The 15,916-nt window shown below is 44.9% G+C and overlaps 1 protein-coding gene across 6 annotated transcripts in view; it reads right to left on the bottom strand.

The window, feature by feature from the left end:
* LOC119388127 (uncharacterized) overlaps window positions 1-13,469 on the bottom strand; it is a 300,453-nt gene extending 286,984 nt beyond the window's left edge. For 3 of the 6 annotated variants that reach the window (XR_007415508.1, XR_007415509.1, XR_007415507.1), the window contains exon 1: window positions 12,645-13,459. Coding sequence is in view for 1 of the 6 variants with exons in the window: in XM_049413828.1 (XP_049269785.1) it covers window positions 12,645-12,798 (154 nt within the window). In the remaining 5 variants the exon portion in view is untranslated. Of the gene's footprint in view, window positions 1-12,644 lie in introns of all 6 variants that reach the window. The other 3 variants (XR_007415511.1, XR_007415510.1, XM_049413828.1) reach the window with 3 other exon arrangements.
* Between the last annotated feature and the right edge of the window lie 2,447 nt (window positions 13,470-15,916).

Raw genomic sequence — 15,916 nt, 5'->3', positions numbered from 1 at the left:
AACGAGCGTCTTCCTGCCAGAGGAAGTGCGTTTCCCTGTTCTCGTGTCGTCGGGCCTAATGACAGAAGCCTCGCCGTCTCCCCCTATGTGCGCATCCTGCCCAACCCCTTCAAAAAACGAGCACTATTAGGGAGCGTGCGTCGCGTGCTCGTCGTGGCTGCGTGCCCGTTTCCAGGCTCGCCTCCGGCGCTGCCGCCCAGCATCCGTGCAGCGCTTCTCGCCTGCTGCTCTCGTCCTATTCCGTCAGCATATTCAAGATGCTTCACCATCTGCCATTGAAGCGCTGCAGTGAAGCAACTGCGTCCCTGCGCGTCCTCTTTTTTTATTTTGTCTTTTATTAATATTTGACGGTTTATTCGGTTGCCGCAAACGTTATGCAAGTAGAAACGACGAGTCGAAGGCAGCTGCTTCCTTCGCTATACTTCAAAGGCAGGAGAAATGTAACATGAACACACTTCTTTTTTTTCTTTTTCGCTATTGCAGCGCACAAGTTAAAGAGCGAAACAGCATGCAGCGCTGGAATTCAACGGACGGCCCCGTATGTCTCGTTATGTTTCTGAGCGGTGATTTAAAACTTTTCCGCCTTCACTCAAAGTAAACAAAAATTATCGACCCAACCTTCTGTGACTCACTCGAATCGCTTGAATATAATTTGAAATATGTGTTCGTGACAGCGTCATGAGAGTTATAAAAAAAAAGTAAATAGCTTGCACCGTTTCGAAGAAATCTTGGAATGAGGAAGTGTGTAAACATGTTGTGAATAGGACGGATTTGGTAGTGGAAGGTAGGCTGTCTTAAGTGTGCGCAGAATCATCTCCTGGTGGCATACATCGCAGTGGAAAACACCGTCATTAGCGTACATATCGCGAGAAATGTTGTCGAAGAGGTCAGTTTTAAATGTGCGTAAGTGTATTACTTTTCGAGCTCGCATAAATAGATGACAGCGCATGTTGTGACAGAACAAGTATAAATATTGTCTTCATCATTATCATCAACGGCTTCATCACTTATTTTATTCTTATGGACCACGAGAGGGTTATTACGCTAATATGCTAATACTTCATCGTACAGTTTGGCTTGAGTGTCTGGTTTGAACTTATGCACCAAATTAAGCTCTGCATTGTGCTTTTTCTTGTTGTTGTTGTTGTTGTTGTTGAACAACAGGTGTTTAATCAACGAAGATTCGTCATGGTGCGTCAACGAATGCCTCCGACTACTCCAGTATAGCGCATAGCATGAACTATAAGGCAGCCAGACAAAGGAAGCAGTGCTTACAAGCAAAAAAACCTAGTGTATTCGGGGCTTGCTTTGTTCATCCGTAAAGAGTTGCAGTTGTCTTGATTGGTACGGCGAACTGGTTTTACATACACGTTCCCTCCAGTTGTTTGTTTTTAAAAGAACTGAGAGATGTGGTAAAAGGGGAGCAGTTATTCTTTTTTCGCCTAAACAAGCGGGGGCGAACCGAAAACTCTGCGAGTCTGCGGAAGAGTTTCTCAGCCCAATGTGGTCGGCTGGGATCGATTGAGCAAACATTTGCTGTATACCGACTGAGAGATTGGGCTATGCTTTGTCGGCTTTATTTTCCCTAAGGAATGTAAACAGCAGACGGCCCCACGCGGCCCCTCCTTTGAGAGGGACGCGCTTGTGTTTTATTCTGGCCCCGACCGTTTGACGTGCTTTGTAAGAAACGCCTTTAAGTGAAGAGCTCGATATATTGACCCGCGTCTCAGCTGAGCCGAGGCATGCCTGGTGGGGCCTTGCTCTACCGTTGGGAATTATGGCCGGAATATGGAGTGCCTAATGTTCCGACAAGCGCATTGTTGGCTCGTGACCTGGTTGAAACCATCGCTCTGCTTCAGTTCGTGAACGACGTGCAAGGCTTAAGAATAAATATTGCACGGACAAAGGGCGCGTGCGAAGTTAATTATTCTATTAACAGGAAATGAATTATTTTGTTTTGTCCTGTGTCGTAACATGCTGTATACGTGTAGCTGCCAGTGGTAGAACAAGCATGTCTTCACGTGGGAGGTAATGATTTTGCTCGAAAATATAATATATTTTTCCTATTATGTCTGCACTTTAATAGAGAAAAAACATAGTTGATCCCTCCGTCATAGGAATCGGAATAACACTAAAGTAAAACGTGCCCTTATAGAAGTAACTGAATGTTTACTGTACGGTAATATATTAGAGTTTGCAGAATGTATAATGATGTCTGGCAGATATAGCACCGTTTAACGTGGATGCACCCACTTTGATGCTTGGTGGTACATCTCCATGCCGACGACTAAGGTCCATGTTCAATGATTAAACAAACCCTTGTGGTAGCTGTAGTAGTTAACGGTGAAAGCATGCATAATCAGAGAACGAGTTGTGATAGCCAGAAGAGCGTCGCATATTGGACGAAGAACTTGGTCGCCATGGTGCGGCATGTTAAAATGTGATTGAACACGACGGCCGTACTACAGGGAAACGCAAAGCGCATCGTGCTGCCGCGGTAGCCCTGCCGCAATTTTTCTCGGGGCGAGCGCGTAGGCAGGGAACGCGGTGTTACAGCCAGGTGAGGCAGGCGCGCGTCGCAGAGCTTTTTTCTTTGTTTTGATTAGCGTGATGCTATGAGCGAGACCGACGCCTTACGACGCTTGCGTTAAGGTCGCCACCTCGCGGTGCTTTAAGGCATTAACAAAATTGCATTACTATTGAAAACGCGCCGAATGGGACGAACGTGTAACGCGTTGCAGGTACTAATCGCGGAGGACACAGTAATGATGAATTACTTTACCGCTCCCTGAGGGCAACACCACTCTGCCGGCCGGGAGAGTGGTAGATATAGAAGACACGTTTGTAACGCCTCTAAAGTCTGTGACCGTGGCGAAGTGGATAGCGCGCCCGGCATCTGTTGTTCCGGACCGAGTGGTCGTGGGTTCGATGCCCGTTGACGGAACTTTTTTTCTTTGTCATCTGATCATGTACAATTTTTCGACGTCATTTCCGTGACGGAAATACGTCACTGAAGTCTTGGTGGACCCCGGCATAAAACACTTTCGTGTTAAAAAAAGATTTCCTGATGAAAAAAAAAGCGCACCTTACAGGATTCATTCTAACTTGTGCTGCACTGCATTTCGGCACTACGAAATTGTTAAAAAAACCATTTCAAGGAAACAGTTAGGCGCCTCTGTCTACCCATGTTTTGTTATACGACTCTCATTATAGTAAACTACGGGAAGCTAATCTTTGTTAATACAAATTCATCGCTTTACTGGAGGCTGAACACACCCAATCTTTACGTGGGTGCGTTCCTTTCAGTTCTGATGTCTGCCCTGCGACATAAAACGCGTGGTAAATGTTACATGTATAGACATAGCTCTGGATGTTCAACGACGTCTGAAAGAAATTTACGCGTTAACGATACTTTTACAGATTGTATTGGGCTAGACGGCTTGGCTGTATATATATAGCTCCTCTTTAAGAGGCAGAGGCGCGCTGCCGAGGCACAATTTCGAAACTTAACCAACATCAGTTAGTTATATTGGGTTTTATAGCGCAGAAATTAACCAGTGTCAGTTCTGATAATGCTGCTCTACACGACAGCGCGAAGATGCGCTGCGTTGTTAATCACCAAAGTATACTGGCCGGCGGGGACGACGAGTACGCACTCTGATAACACCGGATGGAGTGGTAGCAGCTATGGCTGACGACTTACTCCCAAGACCGCCACCATTACAAACCGCCATCAAAGGTAAAGTACACGTGTCAACCCGGCGACTTCTGTGAGCCTGTCGATTTAAGTGGAATTCGCGAAGCATATTTTGCCGTGAAGAGCGTACAACATTTGCTCGCGGACTTTACCTAACTATTACTACAAGCCAGTGCCTACTGATTTAAGACCTTATAGAGTGTAAAGTTGTCTGTGAACGTTTATCTTAGACAGAAAGGTAACGGTGGCCACACTAGATATACATCCACGTAGGGCACTTTTTCGACGCTGGATCTTGTTTGCTTAACAATGCGTAGCACTGAAATTTTCACTTAAGTCAAGTAAGCAGGTTAAACATACCTGTCTAAATCAGAAGTGACGCTTCCTTTCTTTTGAACCAAAGCAAGTGAAATGAAAAAAAAAAGTGTAGTTATGTAGGCTGATAAAATTATTCTGATTTCCCAATAAGCACATGCATCAAAGAACGCGCAGCACACACCGACAAGCCGGAAGTCTCGAGACCTATTCTCAATGGTAATTGTACTGCAACGTTCTTAATCTGCCAGAATTTATTCAAATTGGAACGGATGTTCCTTTGTACAGACTTAGAATGAAGACGTTACCGGTCATTAAAACGAAAGCGTAGTGCCTATATTCGGGTGGGAACGCAGTCGCCTAATGCGAACGTAAAATCGAGTGTACAAAAGAGACTGTGGAACAAAATTGCACGAAATCTGTCATATACTAACGAAAATCGTTTTATAAGTAAGGTGGCCGACTTTGTGCATTTTGCTGTGAGATGCGTTAAAGTTTCTACGAATGGCTCCGTTAAAGTAATTAGATGCAGCCAGAGTAGCGAATGTAAAGAAAGACAAGTTATCTAGAAGAAGATTGATTGAAAGTTTCAGTTATACTCGAGAGATGCTGCAGGCATTACCCGTGACATTAAAAGATAATATGTTATGTTTCTTTTACAGGTAACGCAAGCTTTACATTTTCCCTTTTAAATACGCGATCAAAATTTCTTGGAAATGCTAAAGGCTAGTATTGGTTCAAGTCATCGTCACGAAGCTTTCCTTGATTCTGAATTACAATCAGAATGGGACGGTAAGTAAGATTAGGGTGTTTTATTTTCTCGGCGTTCCATGCTTTTGTTGATGTCGTTATTAGCCTCAGTGTCCGCAGTTGTGGCAGTCTAGTCAAAGCTGTCGGGAGCAGAAAGCCCGAGGGTATTTTTCGTCTTCCTCATTCGGGCTCCGCGAGCAGATAAAGGCTATCGCTAAAGGTGTGGGGCTCAGAGAAATTGCTTCTTCTTAGCGCATCGACGAGAAGTCCATATATCGATAGGCGCCTAGTCGACAGCTTCCAATTCTTCTTCCTGCACGCCAATTGGGGCCGTCCCGCGGATTCTATTTGTTTTCTGTGAAGGTGAAAAAAACAGCAGGGAGTCCCTGACTCGAGGCTCCTTCGGCAATGAACCGAGACTAAAGAAAAAGAAAACTGAAGCTACGCGAGACCACTGCGAGTCCAATTACCTTCGCTTATTTTTCCACGCTGACGAAGATGCGATTAATTATAGACGGCCGCACCATCGGAACGCGTTAAGAAGGAAATTAACTTCTTGCTTGCGTGTTTCTTATTGCCCATGTAATGCTTCAGCTATCTTAGTCCCTGTCGCTCTCTTTTTAATTAGGCCATCCACTTCAATATCCGGGATTCTTCCGCCATTCATGGTTTAACTGTGGAACGTACTTTCTTTATCCAAGCCATTTGACAATGCTATTTCTAATATAAGAACCATTGGACGTACGTTCCTGTCCTTAATCGCACTTACTGCGCCTGAGAAGCTGTTACATTACTGTAACTTGTTTATTTAATAATACTAATTGAATTTTACTGCCAATCTACCGGAAACTACACTTAAATGAATAATTTAAGTTAGCTTCTAAACTTTCCAAACTATTGTTGATACTACAATATAGCTTAAAATGATAGCAGATTGCGCAATTTGATATCACCTGGGAGCAGGCTGAAAAAGAAAAACGGCGAGGAATGATATCACCATTGGTATGTGGAAGTGATACAAAAGTGATGGTGTTGGTTAAATGGGTTCTAACTAATCAAATATCTGATAATCTAAAGAATTTGAGAACAGAAAGCTTGAAGATTGACTCTGACTTGAAAGCGACGGCACAACACCAAGCGTGTTTTCTAAGTTTAATGGCTACTGGGAAGTAGATCTCAATGCATGTTTATTAAGAGGCGGTTCTTTCGTAGAAGGCAGTTGTCCAGATTGTATCTGGTGTCAAATTGTTCTTATTGCTCCCCCAACTGAAAGAAAACAATGTGTTACAAGCAAAGTTGTGCAGGAAGCCTAGACCTTGGCATGACCAGCATATTGAGAAACACATTTTAAGTAAGCACTTGTAAGCACGTGTCGACTTGTGCTATGCATATCTGCATTTTGTCGACTTATCCCAAGATACCCGTGGCGTTTGCACTGTACCACTATGATGCATACCATAGGTGTAAAACAGCACAACAATATGTCTACACTTGCACATCTTTAGAAGTCTTGAAGTTATGAAGCTATAGTAAGTGGTTTTTGAGGGAAGCAATATGTTCCTGCACAATGTATGCAGGTCAAGTACATCCAAGGAAATTGTCATGTGACGACAACTGCGGACATGAACAGAACGACCGTGCTAGTCTCTGTTGACACAGAGAATACTGTCATCCATGGCGTTGACAAGATTTGTCAACGAGATTCGCGCTACCGGTATACCAACGTGTTTTTCTTTCCAGCACGAAATTTCCACTGGTTAGCGGCTAATACTTCCTTGAGATTTTGCATTATTCTACACGTCATAACTTGGCAAATGCATTCGTTGCATTTGCCATAACTTCAACACAGTGTCAATAGTTCAACGAAACAAAGCGCTCCATAATTTAACTTGCAAAATGCTGCTTTTGATGAGCATGCCACAAAGGATATCGTTCAACAGGTTCACTTCAGTACAAGAGCATAGATGCAATAATGAAATCTTAGCTACACGAGGAAAAAAATCTTAGAGATACTTTTGAAGTCACAGTTTGCAAAAAAAAGCTTTGACCAGTCACGAAATTTGATTGTGTGACTAACAGAAACCACTCGCCCTATAACGAGTAATTTTTACTAACTAAAAACATGAGAATGCGGTACCTGCCTCGGCATTCCCAAAGTGCCTAATTATTGAGCGAGAACAGGAAATACAGGCAGGCTAACTTTTTTTGCTAGCTGGGGGCAAAATGCATGGGGGCAAAGAGATGAGGACGAGAAAATGAAAGAGAAGGAAATCGTACACTAGCCCTAGTAACGGCACACGATGTCCCGGGCACCGAAGTTTGGCTCCTGCTATTATTGTAGAACTGCTCACGTGGCTTTCTGTGCTGATGATATTTTACACCTGAGTTCCGGACACTTACCTATGTAACAGGTCTAGCGTGCAGTGTACTCGAGGTACAGAAACAACAGGGCTGTTCGTAAGAAGGTGCATCGGTCAATCATAACTGCATGTAAAGCTAGTGATTACGGTCAAGGAGTGAAAAAATGGTACTTATAATAAAAGTCTTACAGATTTTATTTTTGCCTTAGATACTTTCTCGCGATACTTTGCTTACTGTAAGTGCTGTCCTCAGCTGTGTCCGATTCACGCAGATCGCCATCTTAAATAGCAGGTGACCCTGAACGTTGCCATTGGAAAGGAAATGTACTGTTTAAAGAAAATATTTATAAGCATGACTCAGTGGAGATTTGAGTGGAAGATGAAAGGTTGAAAACAAGTTGCAAATCCTCATTTTTGTTTGTCGCTCGACAACCTTCTGCTTTCGAAATTCACTGTTATTTCTGTCAGTATTGTGGAATGTCTTGTAATATGTAGGACTATAAAATGATTTTATACATCAGCAAAAGCACGAAGGCAAACTAAACCTATTTTAATACATCATTCTTTGGATGTTACGTGCCAGCGATGTTTTATCTGTGTGGTGAACAACATATTTTCACTTTTCTGTACCTGGCTTACGCCATCCCATTGTCGCCAGAACTGTTTGTTCATGGATAGTTTATTTATTTCGGTAGTGCTCGGCATTGTTAAAATTGCAAGATGGTTCACTAGAATGCGTTACACACGGAACATTATGGTAAGAATAATGGATACAATAGGACATCGTTCACCAAGATGTCGTAATTTTAGTGTGAACTTGTCGAGAAAATAACCACCAAGTGCTGGTGTTGGCGTACTTTCTTTATTTCGACACCTTTAAGAAGCAATGTCTAAGCGTCTATTAAGCACGACATGCAATATCGCGCAACGCTCATTCTTTACTGCAAACACTTTTTGCTACGACGTCTTAAGAAATCCGCAGTTCCATCAGTTTAGGCCATCTTGCATTTATTCCAACACATTCATCGTCTCGCAACCATTATGCGCATACACATCGCTCCGAGCCCTTCGGCTTCAGCACTATGGGTTCTTTTAAAGTGACCTTTTTTTTTTCGTTAAATTTCTTTCACTGCGAGAAACCGGTATTGGTATGCACGTGTGATGACGAAACTGTTTTTCTGCGTATCTTCTGACGCGCACTGGCCCGTGTATATCTTAGCGTGGCGCAATGCGTTCTTCTCACGGGCGTCCTTGAAGAAACACGGACGGTTGCTCAGTATCGCTTCTTCCCGTGAAGCAACAATACGAGACGAAGAATTCGAACGCAGATTCGATCGTCTCGGTGCCCTCCCTGTATCTCTTTTACGGGTTTTATGAGGACGAGCAGTCGCATGAGGTGGGGGAGGAGGTCAGCTGGCGCGAAAGGCTGCGTTGAAAGGAGGTGATGGAAGGGCCCACGCAAGACGAAAGGGGGAAGGCTGAGAGGTGAGGGCCATTATCAGCGCTTTATAAATCTCGTCAACGCGCGAACGCCTCGGCGGCGCGCATCAAAAATTTAAGCCTGCCAATACACGGTGCAGGGGCCCCTCGTTCGCTGTGAGCGAGGCAAGCCGCGTGGGAGGGGAGTGGACGTGATAAAGTGAGTCAGTCGAAAAAGAATCGCGATTTACCCGTCCTGAGGAGTGAACTTTGCGAACGAATTATCGAAAGGAAAAACAGCGGCGAACGGAGCAAAAAACAACGAACGGCACTAGATCGTGGACCGCGCGCCCAGCGAAAAAAAAATAGGAAAGGACAAAAGAAAAAAATATATCGGCGGAGCTGGGATTATGGGATATGGAAATGGGGGGGCAGTGAATTCCCTTACTGAGCACATTTTTATGCGCACGAGAGGAGAAAGAACAAAACGAGGAGAGGTTAAAAAAATAAAAAAAAAACCGGAGATGTTTTAAAAGTCGGTGCGCTAAAAGAGAGGAAAGGAAATTCGGCCGCGGTGAGAAAGGAAATAAAAATGCAGAAGCGCGTCTATTGCTATACGACTGCCTCAATAACCGGTAATTTGGCGAATGTAAACGTCCAATGCCTAGACAGGCAGGGCACACGCCCATCCGCCAGGCGAGGAAGGAAAAATCGTTCCCAGATTTCAAATAGAACGCCAAGTAGTTTCATCCAAGGGCGAAGAAAATTTTCGAAAGAACACGGGATGGCGCGAGGGTGCCGTGCTGGGACAGTGGCAATTATGCGTTTGACTAAAGATTGGCGCATGCGCACGCGACGACCGTGCTGGTAATAGTAGCTGCGGGTTGGAAAGTCTTTCTAAATGCCGTAAAGGCGCCTGGTGAGTTCCCGGGGGACATCTTATTTCACGATGCAGACAGCGCCCGATCAATACAGCCCATTGCAATGGGAAACATAATTATGATTGTAGAAATGTCAAAGAAAAACTTTTCTAAATATATAAGCCGCATAAGCTTCTGCTGCTAATATATATTGATCGACATGCTGAGAAATTAATTACAGACTTTGGCTGACGACCAAAAGTGAAACAATATTATTACACAACTAATACAAACCTGGACATCATCCTACAACTTCCGTAGGAAGCACCTAAACCCGCAATGTTGCTAAATTTTTGGGTGAACTTGAAGGAACACTTGGAAGAACACACGTGATATAGCAGGTGCTTAACATTACACTAGTCATTTTTCGCATGTGGGAGAGAAAGAGAGAGGAAAGGAAGGAGGATGAATCGGGTGCGAGTGCGCTGTTTGCAACCCTACACTGGGGTAGAGAAATAAAGGTTGGAAAAATGACGTGGGCAAGCTACCTGTGTATTTACATCCTTCAATTATATTTTTACCTAAATTACAAGATGATAACTAGCATATAATTTCGCGCACAATCTTATTCGATATACCCGGGAGCAAAGGGGCGGCATGATGCAGTTGCCGCACAGAATTCCTGGAACACACAGTTTCGTCCATAGTTCCAGAAAACACCGATCCTAGAACACTGCACATAATAACCTTACCGGGAGTGTTAATTCCCTGGATGAATTTTGCTAAAACATCAGGTGATGCCGTAAAGCGTTATAAATTAGGAGAAGACATGAGGGAGCCGAGCTATACAGTGAGACCGGCCTCTACCTGAGTCTGCATTACAATTACTGTCACCTCGAGGCGCACATCAGGCGAAAGACGTTGCATCACCTTCTTCCAGTTAGCAGGTTTCTGTGTTACATTGTTTAACAGGAACTGCACGAGAAGCATGTCTTCTTTTTTTTTAAGGCTCTTTCCGTAAGCAGCACGAAAACTGCAGCAATATCTTCCTCCGTAGTGTACCTTCAAATGAAAAAGATAATCAAGTGTAATGGCTGAAAAATGTTGAAAAAAGTAAAACAATAAGCCAATAGTTTTAACGAAGGCTGCTAAAACATATATGTATTCCTGTTGTCTCGTCGTTTTTCTTGGAACTGCGCTTCGTTCACAAAAATACAGTTAGCAGTTCTAATAAATTGCATGCCGGCCTCTGTTACACAAGTCCTAATAATGACTCACTGTCAGAGCGAGAAAAAAAGACCATGGGTGCGGGGCGACAGTCATGGTAAATCTGCAGTATTCAGTAGGCGCATTCAAGACCAATAAGTACTGATCCTCTACGGCTACGGCTGGTTTCTTTCTTCAAAGATGTCCCGCTATTCCTTTTTCCTTGTTAATGTAACTAGTTAAGAATGCGACAAACCCTCAACTCTGCTTGTGAAACTTCACGCCTGGTGTATCGCGTCATCAGGCTGGCATTTCTCAATAACGTTTGCTTCTCTACAGAAACCTTGAAGTAAGCATAGCCCAGGTGGTAGCGACATCATAGACATATAGAACGTTTTGGAGACAGCATAAAATCGAGAGTACAGCTGCTGAAATTGCTGCACCTGAAGTAGGAATCATATGCGTAGGCGTGCGCAGGGTCCTCCATTAGAGGTCGGGGGGCAACCCCCCCTGCACAACCCATGCGCACGTCTATGATCATATTACACAAGACGTGATGCTGCACAAGCAGAAAAACAACAACAATAACAAGCGTTGTTGCGCACGGCCGTTTTTTTAAAATCCCCTTTATCGTATACATGCGCATTTATACACAGATATGATGTTTGCATTGTCAGCTTCTCTTTCCCATTATGCAATATGAGCGTTTTTAGTGGGTCATTAATGAACCCACATTTGATTAGGCACCAGTTTCCTTTAACGCAAGTATGCGTCCAACATGCCTTTCTTGCATTGCTTCAAATGCATGATCAGCTTGTCAAAATTAGGAGCTGACGCGCGACATTAAATTAAGACGCTGCTAAATAACCGAATCGACAGATAGTCGCTCGGTTATTACTGTGTGCTCGGTTGTTTGTATTAGGCACATGCATTGCCTTTAATATATGGACAAAAAATGCATAAGCAACTTACAAAGTATGAAAAGCACCGTGTTCTATAACCTCTTTGGCGCTGGAACCATGTGAGTGAATATGCTTTCATGAACCACACAGTGAAAATGCTTTATAGATACGAATATTGAGAATATTTGAGTTATGACTAGGGTGATGAAGAAAACGTAAGTTACATTAATATTGTTGACTGTTGTAATCATTCTCTTCATGACACTTAATTTTGGTCAAACTGCGCAGTAGGATCGGACGCGAATAATAAAGCTTCACTCCTTAAGAATACTTCAATGAACCCAGTTGTTAGTCTACGCTTGTTTGTCTCACCTCTTTATTCGTGCCCCGTCCTACTGTGCAGTTGACCAAAATGAATCCTTACCAACTTGCCCAACTTTATACGATGACATTAATGAAGCCACTGATAACCGACGCACCGTGGGTTATATTTAATGGTCACGCTGCCGAGAGAATGGCAAAATGCTGAACCCTTTGGTGCGAGGCTTCGCTATCGCGAAGACATACTAAAACTCGATATCCTAATACTTTAAAGGCACAACACAGTCACAACAAGAAACACATGCGTTCAGCACCATAATTTTCCTACTTGACTATATAACATTTCATGCCATCATAAACAAGAACGTTCATAATCTTTTGTGTCATTGGTCGGGCAGCTCCTTGTCGACACAACTGTTATAACTGGTGAGAAAACATAGCGGGCGTTAAGAATAACTAAAAGAACCAAAGCATTCTAAATCCTCAGACATGTTATGTTTGTATTCTATGACGATAACACGGGTTTTCATTATTTAATGTAAGTCATAGTAGCGTATTCTACAAGACGAAAAATAACTGTTGCGGCACTATCTAATTTAGTATTGGAGCACTAGAAAACTGGATAATTAGCTTGGAGCTGTAACCCCGTAAAATAAAACGATGGTCACTATGATCGACAAAAATCAGCTTAGAAGGACTCATTAGCAATTGCAAGAAATTGCCATAAAGCTGAAGCGTACGCCTTCCTGCAAAGAAAAATTCTTAAAGAGTTAGATGTTGCTGTCTGAGCACAAGCTGCATGCGACAGGAGTACCTGAAGTGGTGTATTCCGAGGAAAGGAGAAACTCCGCCGCTATCTCGGAGAAAGCGAACGACATCGTGAGGCAGAGGGAGTACCAGCATCCGCGCATCCCGAAAGGGCTGCGGTGCAGGCCGGCTCGAGCGCAACTTTTCCTGGGAGGGCTCATGCCGGGCCAGCGGGTAAGTTCATCGGGAACTTGGAGTGCGTCCTCGTCCGGTAAGTCGCACTCGCGCAATACACTGCAAAACTCTGAGGTCTGGGGCTGCGAGAAAGCGGATAGGTTTGACGGGCAAACCACACTTCCGGCACGGTTGTGTCAGCGTCCAAATGGCGTTCACACGTGCGTCAGAGAGAGCGCGTCACGACACGGTATCCCGCGGAATGCAGGGACATGGTCGTGTAGACGCGTGGTGCGCCTTCTCCTCTATCGTTCACACCTCACCGACACGGTTTTGAATGAAAGTGAAGCACAGTTCACTCAATCCGGTTGGCACGTAAAAACAGCGCTCCTGCAAACACCGCACGAGGCGTCCGAGTTTGTTTTGATTTTCTTGCACACTACAGCGTTCGACCTTTCTAACCGACGACCTCACTGTTCGGCGCCCTATCTGCAGGCGCGATCCCTGGAGGCAAACTTTTCGTCGCCCCCGTCGTTTCCCCTTCCTTTCCCGTCTTCAGCGGCGCAAACGAGTCAGAAAGTGGGACAGCGTCGTGAGGACGCGGCTGCGGCGGGAGCCGGGAGTGCAGCAGCGGCGGCAGCCACGAGGAAGCAGCGAGCGCTCGCTTCACCGCAGGACGCGTCCGATGCTTGTGGCGCCTCGAGGTGGGAGAGGGGGTGTCTGCGGCCTTAGTCACGTGGGAGGCCCCGCTTCCCGAAACGCGCCTGCGCGGAAGAGGAGAGCCCTGACGTCACGTCCGCCCTGCCTTCCCCTAGATCCCCTCGCCTCCCGCCGACGTCCCGGACGGCGGCGTCGTCCCGTCGCGCCCCAAATGGAGAGAAGAGCGAGAGCGCGCGGATGGGGATTGCAGCGTTGGCGCGTTTAATCCGCATCGCCAAGAAACGCGCGCGCCTCGACCAAGCTTTTCCCCCGCACACTCTCTCCCTCGCTCATGGTCGGTTCGGCCTTTTTCTGCGGAGGCACCCCCTTGGCCCGCATCCAAGTGGAGGAGACTTTTGTCGAGAAACGGGCTGCTGCGGGACTGTCGATGTAATAAAATAATGTTCGCTCTTTTCCATTGCGCAGAAGCCTCGTCTCGATTTTTTTATTTTCCCGATTTTACTTCTCGAGCATTTGCACTGGGCTGGGGCTCTTTCTTCTCCGTGGGCCGTTGCTGCCGCGTATTTGCGGCCACTGCAAAGTGGAAAACGCGGAGCGAAAGCAGTGGTGCGAATCCGTCTTCCAACATGTTTCCTCATGGCCTCGTCATGGGGCCTGCGATGCTTCCGGTGCGTTGAAAAGGAAAAAAAAAAAAAGAAGTGTCATTGTTCGTGCTTCGATCAGACGGACTGTATCCCAACAAAACAGGTTGTGTGTCCTTGATGGGTCTTGCGTATTGTAAGCGAGAAGGAGCTACGCAGGAAACTTATGTCGATTCATTCCGAACGTTTTGCCACTGACGTCGTTTCCATAAAGTAGCGCTAAGAATAAGTAAGTTTTGTGGAAGTGAAACGGGCACGCTTTCAGAAAGGGCGACCGCGTCTACATTTATAGCTTGCTCATACCTCCTCTGAGAAAATAATGATGATTCGCCTTACTGCGCTTCATCTAAATGTACTTGCGCAGTTGTTGAGGTGATTCACCGAAAGCACTTTATTCTGGGTGCCTTTTTGTGAGGATTACAGATGATGCGATCTATATTATTCACAAAGAAGGTGCTGCAGAGTAAACCTTGGCGTTTCAAGTTAGGCCTTAGAAAACCTATGCTGCAGTAAAGGGGATATTTCGTTCTCCGATTCACCTCCATGGTCCTTGATAAAGTGCGCCTCATTTCCTGAATTGCTTATTTGAGGTTCATTGCGCGAAATGAAAGGGGTATCAGTTGAATCAGATTATGGACCGCTACAGCCAGTCTGGGCGCAACTCAATTCTCTTTTTTTTTTAAAGTGGCTAAGAGTCAACAGCAAACGGCTATGATGCGCAGAATAAAAGGAGAGCACCTTTCCTCTTTCTTTAGTTCTTAGCAAATTCAAATGCCTCAGTGAAAACAGAAGGAAGTTAATATCTTGAGGGGTGCTTAAGATTATGAGCAGGCTAACTAGTTTTAATTTACGCGCGCAATTTCAGTCACATATGTACCTGCTTGTAGAATTCCAAGCAGTTCGACTTTTGAGAATGGTGGTTTGTGCAAAGGATGAAAACTTTTTGCCAGTGCGTGTGTTGGTATCAGTCAGGGAATCCATTTGCTAGTGTGCACGTTGGGTCAGGGAACAAAGTGGTGTTAAGGACACCTTAGTCGAAATCAAGAAAAAGAAATGGGCAGGGAATGTAGCGCGTAGGCATGATAACCGCTGGTCATTAAGAGTAACTGACTAGATTCCAAGAGAAGGCATGCGCGTGAGGGGGAGGCAGAAAGTTAGGTGGGCAGATGAGATTAAGAAGTTTTTGGGAATAGTGTGGCCGCAGCAAGCACAGGACCGGGCTAATTGGCGAAACACGGAAACGGCCTTTGCCCTGCAGTGTGCGCAGTCAGGCTGATGATGATAATGTTGGTATGTGCCCAACAGACATCTGTCATTGACTTATATGTGAAGACAAACACACTGCCCGCCCGTAGTCATCTCTACACTGATGAGTCGGCTCTACACTGTCGTGGCGACAAACGTAAAGGGTGGAGACACAATTCTTGAGCGCGAAGAAGCCGAATAGGCGGTTTCCTAAACACCGACCGTGTTGCTGGACAGCATATTCTGAGACTGTCGGTGCGTTGGTTTTCATAAATTATGATTAATCACTAAGGTATCGCTAAGAGCTTTGACAAACAAGTAACTTGCGGTATCTAGGGCTATAAACAAATTCAAAATGAGGTTAGCACGTTCCGCAAAAGGACAGCAAGTGCGCATTTTGTGCAAGTCAAGTGTTCTATTTTTCTTAGTGACGATTTTTATCGTGTTTATTGAAGAAGCAAGGTGGAGAAGGAGAAGGATAAAATAAAGGCAGAGAGAGAGAGAGGCTGCGCTATTTTAGGGAAGAGAAGAAAAGTATAAAAGGAGAAAAGAAAGGTCACTGTTGTTGCTACCGACGTAGTAGCAGTTCCATGCTTGCCGTCACAGACGGTCAACATTA

The sequence above is a fragment of the Rhipicephalus sanguineus genome, chromosome 3 (assembly GCF_013339695.2).
Source record: "Rhipicephalus sanguineus isolate Rsan-2018 chromosome 3, BIME_Rsan_1.4, whole genome shotgun sequence".
Taxonomy (NCBI): domain Eukaryota; kingdom Metazoa; phylum Arthropoda; class Arachnida; order Ixodida; family Ixodidae; genus Rhipicephalus; species Rhipicephalus sanguineus.
The sequence above is the reverse complement of the archived record's forward strand: the minus strand, read 5'-3'. Positions and strand labels throughout refer to the sequence as shown.